Source organism: Gorilla gorilla, chromosome 12, assembly GCF_029281585.2.
Source record: "Gorilla gorilla gorilla isolate KB3781 chromosome 12, NHGRI_mGorGor1-v2.1_pri, whole genome shotgun sequence".
Lineage (NCBI taxonomy): Eukaryota > Metazoa > Chordata > Mammalia > Primates > Hominidae > Gorilla > Gorilla gorilla.
In genome coordinates this window covers 55,069,987-55,089,319 of record NC_073236.2, presented here as the reverse complement: position 1 = coordinate 55,089,319, position 19,333 = coordinate 55,069,987, and the positions used below count along the sequence as shown (strand labels likewise).

Genomic DNA, 19,333 nt, shown 5'->3' with positions numbered 1-19,333 from the left:
CAATACATTACAGATTGAATAAGATTCCTTATTCAAGACGCCTGGGCCCAGAAGTGTTTCAGATCTGGGGTTTTTTCAGTTTTTGGAATATTTCCATTATACTTACTGGTTAAACGTATGTCTGCACAAAAAGTTGGACATGAATATTCATAACAGCACTGTTTATACTAGTCAAAAGGTGGAAACAGCCCAAAAGTCCATCAACTGATAGATAAATAAAATGTGGTATATTTATACAATGGAATATTATTCAACCATAAGAAAGAATGAAGTACTGATACGTGCTACAACATGGATGAACCTTGAAAACACTAAGCTAAGAAGTCCGTCACAAAAGCCCACATATTATATAATTTGATTTCCATGAAGTGTCCATAATGGGCAAATATATAGAGACAGTAAGTAGTTTAACAGTTGCTTAGGGCTCAAGGGATGGGATTAAAGGGGAGTAATAGCTAAGGGGTACACGGTATCTTTTTGAGGAAATTAAATGTTCTAAATTGTGATGGTGGTTGTACATATCTGTGAATATACTGAAATCATTAGATTATATACTTCAAATGAATGAATTGCTTAGCATATAAATTGTATCTCAATAAACCTGTTTTTAATTATAGTAAGGAACCTCAGGCAAATATTCAGGAAATTTTGAAGAACTAGTTTCAGTCTTACAATCACAGCTATTTTTCTGTCTCTTTTAAATCTGTTTGCCCACATGTAAGTGCTTCATGGAATATTGCCAGATGGCATAACACTTCTCCCAGAAGTTTCTAAGAATATCTAAAATAATTAGACAAACACTTACCACAGCTAGAATAAGGTTGCCATTTGTCTTGCTACTGATACTGCTCCATACTCAGCTTTCTGTATCTTCTAGGGGTGAGAACATCTGGGAATCTGATTGGGAGACTAGTTCTCTAGAGAAAAATTATTAACCTTAGGAATATTTGGCAAGTGGGGAAAGATCGATGTTGGGTGTTGGAAAACAGGCTGAAAGTAGCAGATTTAATTGATCCACTTCGTTTTCTGTAAATGTCAATCTGAAAAGTTTTTAGCAGCTGTACTTCTGTGCAAAGGTCCACAATTAGAATTGATTCAACACCATTTCTATTTCACCATATTGTACTACTTGTCCTAGGAAAATGGTTATTTTAACATACTATTAGAGCTTGATTTTTCACTTGGACAAAGTGAAAGTATATTATGTGATTGCCTTTGTGAATTATTATTCATTTTCTGTCTTCAAACAGGAACGCCCACCTAAGCCTGAAGCTCCCTGGCTACCTACTGCTACATGGTTCGCATGCTGTGACTTGGAAGAATCATTTCCAGTTTTTCACGGACTTACTCAAAATATATTGTCACATCCTATTTCCATACGCTTAGGTAATGTGACAAAAAGAACCTGCTGAGGAGGCTTATAAACAGGCTCTTGAATCCTAATCTTAATGTTTTCTTTAACCTCTTCTGCAATGTCAGCATTTTTCACTAGGAACTTCCTTCATTTCTAAGATACTGTAAATTATTTGTTTTCACAATTTCTTGAGTCGAATGCTTGGCCCATGAATTTTTAATATTTTATGTTTACTTTATATATATGTATACACACATATATTTTATGTATATATTTGAGAATATAAATATACATTTGTGTATTGCTTTAGCTGTATCCCACAGGTTTTTTTTTTACTTTTTATTGAAGGATAACATAAATCCAGAAAAATGGACAAATCAAAATTATAGTTTGATTAGCTATCACAAACTGTGTAGATTTATTTATGAGCCATCACCAAGATCAAGAAATAGAACAGTACCAGCATCCCAGAATCCCCTTATTCTCTCTCGCTTCTCTCTTCCTCAGAGGTAACGACTACTCTGAATTATAACATTCTGTATTCATTTTTCCCTACAAGTCTTAATATATAGCTCTTTCAATTCTAAAACTACACTTTTTTTTTTTTTTGAGACGGAGTCTCGCTCTGTCACCCAGGCTGGAATGCAGTGGCGATCTCAGCTCACTGCAAGCTCCGCCTCCCTGGTTCACGCCATTCTCTGGCCTCAGCCTCCCTAGTAGCTGGGACTACAGGTGCCCACCACCACACCCGGCTAATTTTTTGTATTTTTAGTAGAGATGGGGTTTCACCGTGTTAGCCAGGATGGTCTCGATCTCCTGACCTCATGATCCGCCTGCCTCGGCCTCCCAAAGTGCTGGGAAAAACTACACTTTTTAGTTCAAAACCATTTTAGGATTTAGGGGACCATCTTTTTCTTATTTATAATTTAATTACATTATGGAAATTATACTCATGGTTTTCATGAAATTGACTCTTTGGAATTACATACACTTCTTTTGCAGCCTGGTGCATGTTTTGTTTATATAAAATATTCCATGCATGTCATTTCTTGAATGCAAGGTTCCATATGTGACCTTTAGCTCAAACTTACTAATGGTGGTATTTACCTTACTAATGTTCTTATACTGGATCTGTCAGATTCTAAGACAGCTATATTAAGGTATACCACTATGATTGGCAATTTCCCTTTGTAATTTTAGAATTTTTCCCATTATACTTTGTGAAACTATGCCGGTATATAAAAATAGGTTTACAGTTAAGTTCTTAGTAATTGTTCCTTTTTATTAAATAATATCACTCTTTACTCTGAATAATGCTTTTTGCCTTAAATATATTTCTTTTTTATTATTTTTATTTTATTTTTGAATCAGGGAGTACATGTGCTGGTTTGTTACATGGGTATATTGCATGCTGGGGAAGTTTGGGCTTCTAATGATCTCATTGCCCAGGTAGTGAACATAGTACTCAATAAGCAGGTTTTCAACCCTTGCTGCCTCCCTCCATCTACTCTTTTGGAGTCCTCACGGTCTATTGTTCCCTCCTTTATGTCTGTGTGTACCCAATGTTTAGCTCCCACTTGTAAGTGAGACCATACAGTATTTGGTTTTCTGTTTCTGTGTTAATTCACTTAGGACAATAGCCTCCAGCTGTATGCATGTTGCTGTAAAGGACATAATGTCATTCTTTCTATGGTTGCATAGTATTCCATGTGTATACGTACCACATTTTCTTTGTCCAGTTCACTGTTGATGGGCACCTAGGTTGATTCCATGTATTTGCTGTTGTGAATAGTGCTGCGATAAACATGAGTGCGGGTGTGTTTTGGTAGAATGATTTCTTTTCCTTTGGGTATATACCCAGTAATGGGATCGTGGGTCAAACGTTAATTCTATTTTCAGCTTTTTGAGAAATTTCTAAACTGCTTTTCACAGAGGCTGAACTAATTTGTATTCTCAGCAACAGTATGTAAGCATTCTCTTTCTTTTCTCCACAACCTTGCCAAAATCTATTTTTTTGACTTTTTAATAATAGCCATTCTGATTGGTGTAAGATGGTATCTCATTGTGGTTTTGATTTGCATTTCTCTGATGATTAGTCATGTTGAGCATTTTTTCATGTTTGTATGTCTTCTTTAGAGAAGTGTCTATTCATGTTCCTTGCCTACTTTTTAATGGGCTTATTTACATTTTATTGATTTAAGTTCTTTATAGATTCTGAATATTAGTTCTTTGTAAGATGCATAGTTTGCAAATATATTCTCCCATTATGTACATTGTCTGTTCACTCAGTTGATATTTTATTTTGCTATGCAGAAGCTCTTTAGTTTAAATCCCATTTGTCTATTTTTTATTTTGTTGCATTTGCTTTTGGACTCTTCATCATAAATACTTTGCCTAGGCCAATGTCTAGAAGAGTATTTCCTAAGTTTTCTTCTAGGATTTTCATAGTTTGAGGTTTTTCTTCAACCTTGAGTTAATTTTTATATATGGTAAGAAGTAGGGGGTCCAGTTTCATTCTTCTGCATATGGTTAGCCAGTTTTCCCAGCTCATTTATTGAATAGAATATTCTTTCCACATTATTTTTGTTCACTTTGTCAAAGATCAGTTGGTTGTAGGTGTGTGGCTTTATTTCAGGGGTCTCTATTCTGTTCCATGTGTCTACTTTTGTACCAGTACCATGTTGGTTTGGTTACTGTAGTCTTGTAGTATATTTACATGTTGAATAACATGGTGCCTCTGGCTTTGTTCTTTTTTACTAGGATTGCCTTGGCTGTTTGGGCATATTTTTTGTTTCCTATGAATTTTAGAATAGTTTTTTCTAATTCTATGGAAAATGACATTGGTAATTTGATAGGAATAGCATTAAATCTGTAGATTGCTTTGGATAGCATAGTCATTTTAATGATATTGATTCTTCCAACCCATAAGTGTGGGATGTTTTTCCATTTGTTTGTTTCATCCTTTCTTTCGGCAATGTTTTGCAGTTACTCTTATAGAGATTTTTCACTTCCTTGGTTAGATGTGTTCCTCAATATTTTTGTGGCTATTTTAAATGGGATTGCATTCTTTATTTGTTTCTCAGCTTAAACGTTATTGGTATACAGAAATGCTACTGATTTTTGTACATTCGTTTTATATCATAAGACTTTGTTGAAGTCATTTATCAGATCTAGGAGTCTTTTAGTCAAATCCTTAGGATTCTCTAGGGACAGAATCATATTGTTAGTGAAGAGAGATCATTTGACTTCCTCTTTTCCTGTTTGGATAAATTTCTTTCTCCTGCCTGATTGCTTTGGCTAGGACTTCCAGTACTATATTGAATAGGAGTGGTGAGAGTAGACATCTATGTTTTGTTCCAGTTCTTATGGGGGAATGCTTCCAGCTATTGTCCTTTCAGTATAATGTTGGCTGTGGGTTTGTCATTGATGGCTCTCATTATTTTGAGGTATGTTCCTTTGATGCCTAGTTTGTTGAGGATTTTTATCATAAAGCGATGTTGAATTTTATCAAATGCTTTTCCTCGTCTATTGAGGTGATCATATGGTTTTTGATTTTAGTCCTGTTTATGAGGTGAATCACATTTATTGACTTGTATATGTTGAATCATCCTTGCATCCCAAGAATAAGGCTCACTTTATTATGATGAATTAACTTTTTTATATGCTGCTGAATTCAGTTTGTTAGTATTTTGTTGAAGATTTTTGAGTCTATTTTCATCAGGGATATTGGCCTTCGTTTTCTTTTCTTTTTGTGTCTGTGCCAGATATTTGTATCAGGATGATGCTAACTTCATAGAATGAGATAGTGAGGAGTCCCTCCTCCTCAATTTTTTGGAATAGTTTCAGTGGAATTGGTACCAGCTCTTCTTTGTTCATCTGGTACAATTTGGTTGTAAAGGGCTTTTTTTTCCGTTAGCTGGTTGGTTGGTAGGTTTTTATTCCTGATTGAACTTCATTACTCATGATTAATCTGTTCAGGATTTTTGCTTTTTTCGGGTTCAATCTTGGGAGGTTGTGTGTTTCCAGGAATTGATCCATTTCTCTAGATTTTTCTAGTTTGTGTGCATAGAGATGCTCATCATAATACCCTCTGAGGATCCTTTATATTTCGGGGGGATCATTTGTGATGTCACTTTTGTTATTTCTGATTATGATTATGGATCTTCTGTATTTTTTTCCTTGTTAATCTAGCTTATGGTCTATCAATCTTGTTTATCCTTTCAAGAAACCAACTTTTTGTTTCATTGATCCTTTGTATGGTTTTTGAGGTCTCAATTTTGTTCATTTCTGCCCTGATTATAGTTCTTTTATTTCTTCTCCTAGTTTGGAGTTTCATTTGTTTTATTTTTCTATTTCCTTTAGGTACAAGGTTAGTTTGTTAATTTGAGAGCTTTCTAACTTCTCGATGTCATTGCTAACCTCTCGATGTAGTTTTTCAGTGCTATAAACTTTCCTTTAACACTGCTTTGCTGCATCCCAGAGGTTTTGATACATTCCATGTCTGTTTTCATCTGTTTCAAAAAAGTTTTTTACTTGTGCCTTGATTTCATTGTTTACCCAAAAGTCATTCAGGAGCAATTTGTTTAGTTTCCATGTAATTTTATGGTTTTGAGAGATCTTCTGTGTATTGATTTCTATTTTTATTTCACTGTTGTCTCAGAAGATGCTCAGTATGATATTGATATTTTTGTGTTTATTGAGACTTGCTTTATGACCAAGCATGTGGTCAATTTTAGAGTATGTTCCATATGCAGATAAGAAGAATGGGTATCTTGTGGTTGTTAGGGAGAGTGTTCTGTAGATGTCTATTAGGTCCAAATGGTCATGTCGAATTTATGTCCAGAATTTGTCAATTTTCTGCCTCAGTGATCTATCAAATGCTATCAATGGGGTGTTGTGTGTTGTGTGACTATTGTTGTGTACTGCCAAAGTCTTTCATTAAGCCTAGATATGCTTGTTTTATAAGTCTGGGTACTCCAATGTTGGATACACATATATCTAGGACACTTAAGATGTTTTGTTGAATTGAGCCCCTTATCATTATTTAATGCCCTTCTTTGTCCTTTTTTATTTTTGTTGGTTTAAATTCTGATATAAGAACAGTAACTCTTGCTTTTTTTTGTTTTCCGTTGCATGACATATCTTTCTCCGTCCCTTTACTTTGAGCTTATAGGTGTCATAACATGTGAGATTGGGTCTCTTGATGATAGAAGAAGAATGGGTCTTGTTTTTTCATTCAGTTTGATACTCTATGTATTTTAAGTTGAGCATTTAGGCCATTTATGTTCATTGTTAAAATTGATATATGAGGTTTTGTTGCTGTCATAATGTTGTTAGCTTAGTTGCTTTGTAGTCTTTATTGTATAGTTGCTTTATGGGTACTGTGGGCTATGTGCTTACATGTGCTTTCATGGTAACAAGCATTATTCTTTTGTTTCCACATTGAGAACTCCCTTAAGCATGCACTGTAGGGCCAGTCTGGTGGTGGAAAATTCCCTTGGTGATTACTTGTTTGGGAAACACTTTATTTCTCCTTCATTTATGAAGCTTAGCATGGAAGGATATGATATTCTTGGCTGACATTTATTTTCTTTAAGAATACTAAAAATAGGCCCCAGTTTCTTCTGACTTGTAAGGTTTGTGCTGAAAAGTCTGTTTTTAGTCTGATAGGTTTCCCTTTATAAGCAACATGACCCTTTTCTCTAGGTGCCTTTAAAGTTCTTTCTTTCACATGGACTTTGGTTAGTCCTATCCCTCCTATCCATCCCCAAGTGTGTCTTGGGAATTGTCATCTTGTGTAGCATCTTACAGAAGTTCTCTGGATTTCTTGTATTTGCATGTCGACCTCTCTAGCAAGATTGGGGAAATTTTCCTGAATTATATCCTCAAATATGTTTTCCAAGTTGCTTATTCTCTCTTCTTCTCTCTCATGAATGCCAGTAAGTCATAGGTTTGGTCACTTTACATAATCCCATATTTCTCAAAGGCTTTGTTCATTTTTTAAATTCTTTTTTACTTTTGTCTGACTGGGTCATTTTGACAGATTGGTCTTCAAGTTCTGAAAGTCTTTCTTTTGCCTGGTCTAGTCTGTTGTTAAGGCTTCCATTTGTATTTTGAATTTCCTGATGCGAATTTTTCAATTCCAGGACTTCTGTTGGTTTTGTTCTTAATATAGCTATGTTGTCTTTCATATCTTCTGTTCTGTTCTTAATATAGCTATGTTGTCTTTCATATCTTGGATCATTTTTCTGGCTTCTTTGTGTGGGATTTCAACTTTCTCCTGGATCTCATTGAGTTTCTTTGCATCATATTCTGAATTCTATATCTGTCATTTCAGACATTTCATTCTGGTTAGGATCCATTGCTTGGGAGCTAGTGGGATCCTTTGGAGGTGATGAAACACTCTGTCTTTTTGTATTGCTGGGATTCTGCACTGGTTACTCCTCATCTGAGAGAGCTGATACCTCTCTTTTTTTTTTTTAATTTGGTATCATTTGGATGGGGCTTCTTGTTTATTCATTTTTCCCTTGGGGGTATGACTGTGATGTATATTGTGTATGATTAATTGGCTTCATTTCTAGGTGCTTTCAGAGTGCCAACTCTCTGTACAGGTTCCTTGGTTGCAAGTAAGTTCATGCAGTGACTTTCTCAGAAGTTGCTTGTTGTAGCAATGTAATTTTATTTGGTGGCGTAATTCAGGATGCACTCTAGTAGACGGTGCTTAAGAGTAAGAACTGATGGGTACAAGCAGGGGTGGAAGCACTAGAGAAGTACAAAAAGCACCTCTCCAGAGCACATTCACCCTCAGTAGGGCAGAGCTGCTGGAGAAGCTTGAGACACAGACTCTTTCAACCCGCATTCCCCAGACTCCAAAGTGAAGAGTCACTTCCAAATCCATGACAGGGCACTGAGAAGAAGGGTGGTGGAGCAAGTGTGACCCCCTCTCCATGTCCATTCCCAGGCTTTGGTGGTACCACCTTCAGTGGCTGGCACTGCACTCATGTTTTCTTTTATCCAAGGGGGTCTTTGGTGGGCTGCACTCTCCCCTCCTTTAGGGACAGTCTGCAGCAAGGGTTAGATCTCCAGGGGAGTGGAGTCTGCCTCCCTCCCACTCCTCAGAGCTGGTGGGGCACTGTTCCCCAACTGACCAAGGAAACAGGCTGGGACACCCCGTTATGACCCATGCAGACCAGTTCTAGGTTGCAAAGCTGTCTCTGACTGAAAGTCTTGCCCTCTGGGAAAAACCTCAGCTTCAGCAACTCTCCTCCCACTCCAGTCTTGTGATGGGAGAGAGCGTAATTCCACCACCTACTACTGGGGCACTCTCCACACTCACTGCTCAATTCTGCCTGTGGGGACCCTTCTCCCCTTCCAGAACAAGCACTTTAATCTCACCTAAAACCAAAATGCTTGCTGTGGCCACTGCTGCCAGGTTACCAAGCAATGGCTCTAACCTCTCAAAATGGTGTCAGCCATGGGCTTGCACCTAGAGAGTGGGGAGCCCCTCTCAGGCGAGCAGCATGGACGAGAAGCTGTGAGGAGTGTGGTCCGCTCAAGTCTCAGTCTCATAGCAGCTCGTAGCAAGGCATTGGACATTGTCCTAGGTATATATAGGAGAGCCTTGGTCCCCTTTCCCTGCTTGGCTGGGTGGCAGCAGCAGTCACATCAGCCCAAACTCAGGCCAAGGATGAGGCACAGCTCAGCACTACATTCTCAAAATGGTGCCTTGGGCCTGAAAACTGGGAGGGCGGATCACTGCCCAGGCAGGCAGCATGATCAAGAAGCTGTGGGGAGTGTGGTTCATTCACATCTGTCTCACAGCAGCCTGCTACAAGAGCTGTGAGTATTGTCCTAGATATGAGTAGGATGACCTGGTCTCCCTGTTCTTCCTTAGCCAAGCAGAGGCTACAGCCACATCAGCCCAAACTAAACAAAGCATGGAGCTCAGCCCAGCATTAAACTCTCAAAAGGAGGGCACCTTGGGCCTGGGGCTAAAGAGGGTGGGGCACCATTCAGGCAAGCAGCATAAGCAGGAAGCTATGAGAAGTGTGGTCAACTCATATCTCAGTCTCAACAGCAGCTCATAGCAGGGCAGCAAGTACCCTCTAGGGGGTGCATGAGTGTGCCCGTTCTCCCCTCTCCCTCCCTGGAGCAGCACAGTGGCTGCAGCTGTGTCTGTAAATCACCAGGATCTGGGTTCTCAAAATGGCACCCAGCTGAGGCTGCACCAGGCTCGGATTCCTGTGGGATTGTGTGTGGGTTCCCTTTCTAGAGAAATGTCTCTGTACAATCTTTAGGCAGTTCCATATGTCAGGCACAAGGCCCTAGTGGGTCAAGGGTTTCTCCTGTAGCCAAGATCTTAAAACCCTGTTTTGGAGCTCCAGGGATTTCCCTCTTACTGTTTCCCTGCATCCAGGACCATCTCCCAGCCCAGTCAGTTCCTGGCTGCGCAAGCTAACTTGAACCCTCTCCTTACTTACTTCTGCTACTTCATGTCTCTTCTCTAATGAATCCAAGCATTCTCTCCTAGATTACCTGTTTGAAATGTGAGTATCTGCTTACTATTCTGGCTCTTCTCCATGGAGGCAGCACACAATACCTGCATCTAGTCAGCCATCCTGACCTAAAACCTCAAAATACATCTTCTAATATTAATATTATTACAGCAAGCCTCTCTTAGTCAGTACTCCCACTCTATATATTTCTGCACTCTTTACTTTCCATTTTTTGTGTGTCATCATTATGTTTTTGGTGTATCTTAGTAGGATTTTGTTGTTGTTTTGAGGAACATGAAAGTCTTTCTTTTAACAGACAAATTTTAATCTGATTATATTTATTATGGCTATCGATTTATTTAAGTTCTTCTTGACTGGGGAAGATTTCCATTTGACAATGTCTAGGGACATTTTTGTTTGCCACAACTGGGGTGGTGCTACTGGCATCTGGTGGGTAGAGACCAGAGATGCTACTACACATCCTACAGTGCTCAGAACAACCCTCCACAACAAATAACTACAGCATCCAAAATGTCAATATTAGTAAAGTTAAGAAACTCTGATCTATTTGGACTTACATTGGTCATCTTTATTTTGGGCATATTTTTCTTGCCAGCTTTTTCTTTGCTTCCTTTTTTCTTCTTTCTTCTTCCTTTCTTTATATCCTTTATTTCTCCTCTCCTTCCTTTCTTCTTCAGTTGCATCATCCACACTCTTTATTTTCCCCTCTACTGATTTGAAATTCTATTTTTAATTTTTGGTAATTACTCTTATACTTCTAATATGAATATTTATTTAACTAAGTATACCCAGCAAGTGTGGTGGTTTAAAGTCTACATTAACCAGAATTTCTAAGATCCTAATAGATTTATTGGATTTCTAAATGAAGACTAGGGGGGAAAAAAGCTGTTCAATAAATGCATTAACTTATTGAAAAGTGCATTCCCCCCTAGTCTTTTGTCCCCCCCCCCCCCCCCGGAAAAAATTGTTTCTATATTATGCACCAGTTAAATGAGACAGCTAGAGGTAGAGATAGAACACAAAAAGAAAAATACTCATAGAAGAAACCCAGAGATGGACAGTTAGGGACAGACCCAAAGCAGAAAGGGCTAGATGGAGCCTCATCTACACAGAGGCAAAGGAAGAGGGAAGGTGTGGAGGTTGAAAAGCAAAGTAATTATAGGGACAACTCATAATTTTTTGATAGAAAGCACCATGTGTTATCCATATCTTTGAGACTAAAATTGCAACAATTTAAAAAAAACTTTCCTGTTTTTATGTGTTAGATTTCAAGGTTTGTTCCAGAAATGCTACAGACTTATGAAGGTTTGTACATAGTTTGATAGGATGGCTGGTATTCTAAAAGTGAGCTTTAGATATTTACAAGTGATGTTTAATTCCATTGTCAATCTTACCTTCAGAAACTTCCTAATTGCCTTAATCTTTCGTCTTTCTTGATTTCTAAGTGCTTCGTGTCCTATTAATTGGGAGTTATTTAAAATATGCATTATTAAGCCAGGTGCGGTGGCTCATGCCTGTAATCCTAGCACTTTTGGAGGCTGAGGCGAGTGGATTGCCTGAGCTCAGGAGTTGGAGACCAGCCTGGCCAACATGTGAAACCCCATCTCTACTAAAATACAAAAAATTAGCCTGGTGTGGTGGTGTGCACCTGTAGTCCCAGCTATTCGGGAGGCTGAGGCTGGAGAATTGCTTGAACCTGGGAGGCAAATGTTGCAGTGAGCCGAGAACACGCCACTGCACTCTTGCCTGGGCAACAGAGCAAGACTCTGTCTCCAAATGAATAAATAAATAATGCATTATTAGATACCATCTTCTAATGCATATTTTATGCATTATTTTCTCCCATCATTTCCTGGAGTCCTAATGATTACACAATAAATAATGAGAACCTCACTGGAAAAGGAGTCCTTTTGCAATACATGGTTCTGCTACCTGGTCTTCAGAATAATGCAAACACCTTTAACTAAAGAGTATTGTGGCATGGTATGCTTTGTGGTCTCATACCTTGTAATTGTCTATATTCCATATATAAATTATAAATCTTGCAAAGATGAACACTACCCCAAGGCCATGGTCAGAAGTGTCACTAAATTTTTGTGTCACTAGCTTTCTGATTGCTATGATTAAGCCCCCAGAGGAGAGCCCCTGCAGACAAGCTAGAGAAAGTTGCTTTCTAGCCTGAAATGCAAGCCAACAATTGTGCCTAATGGCCAACCCAAGAAACCTGTTTCCTTACTGGAGAACACACTAATTATTTTGGCTTTCTGAAAGGCTTATACCATATGCATTCTGTACCTACAGAAATGTCAGTGCGAATTCTTAGTACATGTTATAACCATTGTAAGAACTAACTGTGATCCTAACTTTCATACAAGATACAAATCCATTTCTTATAAATATTCTATAGCCAGGGAGCAGGGGATGATGTATTGTTTATTAGGGCATAATGTAAATATGTCAACGTATTCAGCTATTATTTATAGTGTTCGAATTACATATGCTAGAATTTTCAGTTTACTTCATTTATCATAGACTGATTTTATTTTTTTTCTTGCTTTTTCTTCTACCTCTGACAGTGATTATTTGACATATTTTAATGCTATTTTCTGGCACACCTGAGTTCATTTTATTATGTTTTTATTATGGATTTGTTATTTTTATTAATATAAGAACCTACTTTGTCCCATTTAGTTATGTTTGCTTTGAATTCTAGTTAATATTACCCTTATCACTTCAATCTTCTTTTTGCTCACATTTGCTTAAGTATCTCTATGCATCCTTTTATTTTTAACCTTCCTAATATTTTGTTTTGTTTTTGTTTTTTGTAAGTGGTTTGCTGCTATTTTCTGATTACATTTTAAATTCTTTACTTTTTGATTAGGTTGGGTAGCAGGGGAGACTGATGTATTTATAGTATACTTGTGGTTAAAACTGATAGTAAATATAGAGATATTTTTAAATTACCAAACATTATTTAATTTCAAAGCCAAAACAAATCTAATTAAATTATCTTTTTTAAATTGTATTTCCAGGATCTTTTGAGACTTATATTAACCCACAGGAATGGGAAGGCTATTCTAAAATGAAACACGAAGATAAACACATGAGACAGGAAAAGGAGGCGGCACACCAAGATCCATGGAGTGCAGGATTGAGTTCTTTCCATAAGCTAATTCTTATTAAATGTTGTAAAGAAGAAAAGGTAGGGCATTTTTTTAATTAAAGGACTGTGTTACAATTATTTCTACTAAAGCTCACTAGCCAGTTATGATTTATAAATTTATTTGAGAGTAACAATGGCCAAGTTTGGGAGATGACTCAAAAAAATGAAACATGGGCCGAGCGCTGTGGCTCACGCCTGTAATCCCAGCACTTTGGGAGACCGAGGCGGGTGGATCACAAGGTCAGGAGATCGCGACCATCGTGGCTATCACGGTGAAACCGCGTCTCTACTAAAAATACAAAAAAAATTATCCGGGCGTGGTGGCGGGCGCCTGTAGTCCCAGCTACATGGGAGGCTGAGGCAGGAGAATGGCATGAACCCAGGAGGCAGAGCTTGCAGTGAGCCAAGATCGCGCCACTGCACTCCAGCCTGGGCAACAGAGCGAGATACTGTCTCAAAAAAAAAAAAAAAAAAGAAACATGGTTCTGTGTTATTACTAGAACATAATGTTTTATGTAGAGAATTATGAAAGAGAGCCAGCCAGGGCCATGGTTATCCTTTCCCTGGTGTGTGCCATTAGAGTACCATGCTCTCTGCTGGAGGGATGGAGTCTGTTGGGAAGCTTTAGAAGGGAAATAATGGGCCTTTCAGATCTTGACAACTTTCAGATCTTGACAACAATGGAGAGGAGACATTTGAAGGGTACAAAGCCATAGTTACCAGGACCTGTTTGCAGATGAAAGAAGTTATGACAGTCTGAATTAAGACAGAGGTAGTAGATTAGAGAGATGAAGGGGGGCATGGAGATGAGGTAACTGATATGGCCCCCAGTTTCTGTTTGCATGCCAAAGGGGATAGTTGTGCCAACAACTAAGCAAATGAGAAAGGAGTGATGTGTGAGAGAAAGATGCTATTGATTCTACAGCTATCAGAGTGGATAGCAGTCTGAAAGTCAGCTCATATGGAAGTAGGAAACTGTAGAGAGATATATGAATTAGAAATAGAGATTTGGGAATCAGCATTCATTTGGAAAGTAAAACTGTGGGAGTTGTTAGGATCGAAGAGGAATAAGACATAATAGAATAAGAGGAAAGATGGGCAAAAAGTGAAGCTCTGATTGCCACCAACTTTTAAAAGGCAGAGAGAAAGGATAAGGAGCCCATGAGAAGAAATAGCAGAGGGTCAGGAAAAGCTCTAGGAGAAAAAAAAAAGTGTCATGGAAGCCAAGGAGGTGCAAGTTTCAACACAGCACAAGTTATCAACAGAATGAATGAAGCATCCATGGCAGTTCCAGTTTCTATGCATTTAGATATAATTCCTAATTTTATTGTTAATAAGGGTATAATATTATCTGCTAAGGATTTGATTGGTGAGTTTCAGGAAGCATTAGAGAAAAATGGAGATTGTTCCTTTGGGAAAAGGGAGAAAAAACTAACTGGAAAAGACGAAAGCATATTTGGGAGGTGTTGATGCTATGTTGTAGGATTTTCTGCTATCTGTGTATGTTAGTCTGCTTTGCATTGCTATAAAGGAATGCCTGAGGCTGGGTAATTTATAAAGAAAGGAGGTTTATTTGGCTCACAGTTCTGCGGCTGTACAAGCATGACACCAGCATTTTCTTGGCTTCTGGTGAGGCTTCAGGAAGCTTTTACATATGGTGAAAGGCAAAGGGGGAGCAGGCACATCACATGGTGAGAGAGGAAGCAAGAAAGAGGGGAGGGAGACACCGGACTGTTTTAAATGTCTATCTCTTATGTGAGCTACTAGAGCAAGAATTCACTCATTTCTATGGAGAGGGCACCAAGCAATTTATGAGGGATCCACCTCCATGACTCAAACACCTCCCACTAGGCCCTACCTTCAATATTGGGGATCACATTTCAACATGAGATTTGGAGGGGACAAACATCCAAACTATATTATTCCACTCCTGGCCCCCAAAATCTCATGTCCTTCTCGTATTACAAAATACAATCATGCCTTCCCAACAGTCCTCAAAAGTCTTAACTCATCCCAGTGCTAACTCAAAGTTTCAAAGTCCAAAGTCTCGTCTAAGACCCAAGGCAAGTTCCTTCCACCTATGAACCCATGAGATCAAAAACAAGTTATTTACTTCCAAGACACAATGATGGTTTGGGCACTGGGTAAACATTGCTATTCCAAAAGGGAGAAATCAGCCAAAAAGGAAAGGGCAACAGGCTCCATGCAAGTCTGAAACCCGGTAGGGAAGACACTAAATCTTAAAGCTCCAGAATAATCCTTGACACCATGTCCTGCATCCTGAGCACACCGGTGCAAAGTGTGGGCTCCCAAGGCCTTAGTAAGCCCTGTCCCCATGGCCTTTTGGGGAGCTGTCCTTGTTGACTGCCCTACCGGGTTGTAGTTGAATGCTTATGGCTTTCCCAGACTGAGGGTGCACACTGCCAATATCTCTACCTCTCACAGCTCCACTAGGCAGCACCCTGGTGGGGACTCTGTGTGGGGGCTCTAACCCCACATTTTCCATTGGCACTACTCTAGTAGGGTCTCTCTATGGGGATCCCACCCCTACAGCAGGCTTCTTCCTGGACACCCAGGCTTTCCAATTCATCCAATACATCCAATACATTTTTCCAATATAAAATCTAGGTGGTTGCTGCCAAGCCTCCTTCACTCTTGCATTCTGCCCAACTGCAGACTTAACATCACATGGAAGCCACCAAGGCTTATGTATTGTGCCCTCCAGAGTAGCAGCCCAAGCTGTACCTGGAGCCCTCTGAGCCAAGGGTAGAGTTGGAGATATTGGGATTTGGGGAGCAGCTTCCATAGGTGGCTCAGGACAGCGACGCCCAAGGCTTGTCTACTGAAACTATTCTTGCCTCCCAGGGCTCTGGACCTGCCATGGAAGGGACTACCTGGAAGATTTTTGAAATGCCTTTGAAGTCTTTCTTCCCCTTGCCTTGAATGGTAGCACCTAGCTCCCATTTAGTCATGCTAATCTCTCTAGCAAGTGGTTGTTCTGCAGGCCTCTTAGAATCCTTTCCTGAAAATGCTCTTTCCTTCCCTACCACATAAGCAGGCTACAAATTTTCCAAATTTTTACCCTCAGTTTCCCTTTTAATTATAAGTCGCAACTTTAAGTCATTTCTTTCCTTCCATATCTGATTGTAGGCTGTTAGAAGGAGCTATGGCACTTATTGACCACTTTGTGGTGAAAAAATTAGATTATGAAAAATTTGAAATTTCTTCCACCAGATAACCTAGGTCATCACTCTTAAATTCAACCTTCCACAAACCCCTAGTGCATGGACGCAATACAGCCAAGTCCTTTGCTAAGGCATAACAAGGGTGACTTTTGTTCCAGTTCCCAGTAAGTTCCTTATTTCCATCTGAGACTTCATCAGCCTGGCTTTCACTGTTCATATTTCTGTCAGCATTTGGTCACAACTTAGACAGTCTCTAAGAAGTCCCAAACTTTCCCTCATCTTCCTGTCTTCTGAGCCCTCCAAACTCTTCCAGTCTCTTCTCATTACTCAGTTCAAAGCTGCTTCCACATTTTCTGGTATCTTTGTAGCAATGCCCCATTCCTCAGTACCAATTTTCTGTATTGGTCCATTTTGCATTGCTATTTAGAAATACCTGAGGCTGGATAATTTCTAAAGAAAAGAAGTCCATTGGGCTCACAGTTCTGCAAGCTGTACAAGTACGTCAGCAACATCTTCTTGGCTTCTGGTGAGGCCTCAGGAATCTTTTACATATGGTGAAAGGCAAAGGGGGAGCAAACATGTCACATGGTGTGAGAGAGAGCAAGAAAGAGGAGAGAGAGGCACCAGACTCTTTTAAACAACTAGTTCTTATATGAACTAATAGAGTGAGAACTCACTCATTTCTGTGGGGAGAGCACCAAGCCATTCATGAGGGATCCACCTCCATGACCCAAACACCACCCACTAGGCCCCACCTCCAGTATTGGGAATCATATTTCAACATGAGATTTGGAGGGGACAAACATTCAAACTCTGTCATTCTGTAGGAAGACAGAAAATAAGTTATGTGGTTGACCTTAAATACAGATGATTATAATAAAAGAATAGAGAATGCAAGACCATTGAGAGTGTTGGTAAGAGTAGTTATAGGAAAAAGAAGAGATATAGAAAGGGCTTATAGACTGGGAGAAAAGGAACAAGTAGGTGGAAATTTCTTTGAGAAATGATGTAGTTAGACTAGGGATGTGGCACAGCTGGAAAGATAGGAGAGGTTATAATCAAAATTGATCTTAAAATTTCTAATGGGGAGCAGTTCCAAGTGATGACAATGTTCTGAGGTTGACCATGGGTATGGGTGACTGTGAAAGAGATAGGATGTGCACTGAAGTTAGAAGCCAAGGAACTGCAAGGTTAGGCTGTTGGATGTCCACATGAACCCTGAACCTGGGTTGTGTCACCTCAGATGGTGCCTGGGATGCAGTAGATAAATCAGTAACACTTTGTTCAATGGAACACACATGTAATAGAAAGGAAGGCTGGCTGTGATCCAGGTGGAAAGTCTCCAGTGAATATGGACAATAGCTACCAGGTTGGATGGTGAAAACATGAGAGGATGACTAGATGCCATGAGTCAAAAAAAGGAATTTTCCAAATAAAGACATTGAAGCTAGAAAATTATAGACTATGAAAATTTTTGCAAGTCATACAATCTGATTTCTTTAACAACACATTTTGTTTGTTTGCTTTTCAAAGGTAAATAGGAGATGATGAAGTTTATAGATTAGAAGAGACTTAAGAGACAAAATAATCTCTATGTATAAGCTTTATTTAGATCCTAACTTAACATACTAAATATACATAATTACATACTATTAAATATACACAGTAACATACCATTATTTAAACATACGCTCACATACATTTATAATTTATTCAGGGAAATGTGAACACTACATATTTGATAATATTAAGGAATTATTGTTAATTTTTTAGAGGTAATTGTGGTACTGTGATTACGGTTTTTTTGTTTGTTTGGTTTGGTTTTTTTTTTTTTTTTTTGGAGATGGAGTCTCTCTCTGTTGCCTGGGCGGGAGTGCAGTGGCATGATCTCCACTCACTGCAACCTCTGCTCAAAGGATCCTCCCACTTCAGCCTCCCAAGTAGCTGGGACCACAGACATGTACCGCCACGCCCAGCTAATTTTTGTATTCTTTTTGTAGAAATGGGGTTTTGCCATGTTACCCAGGCTGGTCTTGAACTCCTGAGCTCAGGTGTTCCTCCCATCTTGGCCTCCCAAAGTGCTGGGATTACAAGTGTGAGCCACCATGCCTGGCCTATGTGGTTATACTTTTTTAAAGAGACTTTGTCTTGTAGAAACATATTGAATTACTAAAGGATATCATATGATGCCTTAGATTTACTTTAAAATAATCCTAGAGGGTGAGGGAGTGGGTGGGTGTGTTAATGAAATAAGATTGGCCTTGTACTAAAAAATGTTGAAGGTGGGTGAAGCATCAAGTTCACTGTTCTCTCATTTTATATTTACTTGAAATTTTCCATAGTAAAAAAATATTTTGACTCTTAGTCACATCCTTGAACACCTAAACTCTCTTGCAACATGTATAACATAGCTGTCCACATGTGACCAAAGCTACAAACAGTAGACACTGTCATACCAAATTCACAGAGGTTTCATTGAAAATTCTTATCAATGCCTTCAACCAAAAAAACCTTACCCAGGTTATGATACCAAACAATTGGTAGCATATATTCACAAATCAATACTAATCAGAACCCAGATTAGGTTTCAGAAATTAAGAGCTAGACACCCATTCCAGAGAACACAGGAACCTGGATCAGCCAAGACCAAGGACAGTATCACCTGAAGAAAAGATTCAAGTATGACAGTGTTGTCCCAGCTACACCTCCTACCAATTAGAGCCCTCATCAAAGCATTTAGGAACAATCCTTACCCTGCTATTGATGCCAAAGAACAACTTGCTGAAGAAATTGGGGCTCAAGAGTGAAGAATCCAAATTCCATTTCAAAACTGAAGATCTAGATTCCCTGACTAGAGAAAAAGAGTATGTAAAGAAGCCTTAGAACTAAGACAAGACTAGAAACAAGACCTCTGTGATGAGAGAGTTCAGGATAACCAAACCGTTGTTTCCAGGTCTGTTCACAAGCGGAGCTTATTGGGCGACCAGTGCCTCTATATGGTGGAATCAACCTCTATTGGGAGAAGGAGGATAGTCCAACAAAGTGGCTTCTGTGGGAAACTCTAGTTTTACACAAAAACCAAGCCTTCTTCATAAATAGTGTGTTTAGACCTGAA

At 39.0% G+C, this 19,333-nt stretch overlaps 1 protein-coding gene across 1 annotated transcript in view; it reads left to right on the top strand.

The window, feature by feature from the left end:
* Nucleotides 1-19,333, top strand: part of DNAH6 (dynein axonemal heavy chain 6) — a 364,719-nt gene that overhangs the window by 277,243 nt on the left and 68,143 nt on the right. Inside the window, exons 62-63 of the mRNA XM_063695744.1 lie at nt 1,251-1,386; nt 12,903-13,072. Of these exons, the coding sequence (XP_063551814.1) occupies nt 1,251-1,386; nt 12,903-13,072 (306 nt within the window). The remainder of the gene's footprint in view (nt 1-1,250; nt 1,387-12,902; nt 13,073-19,333) is intronic.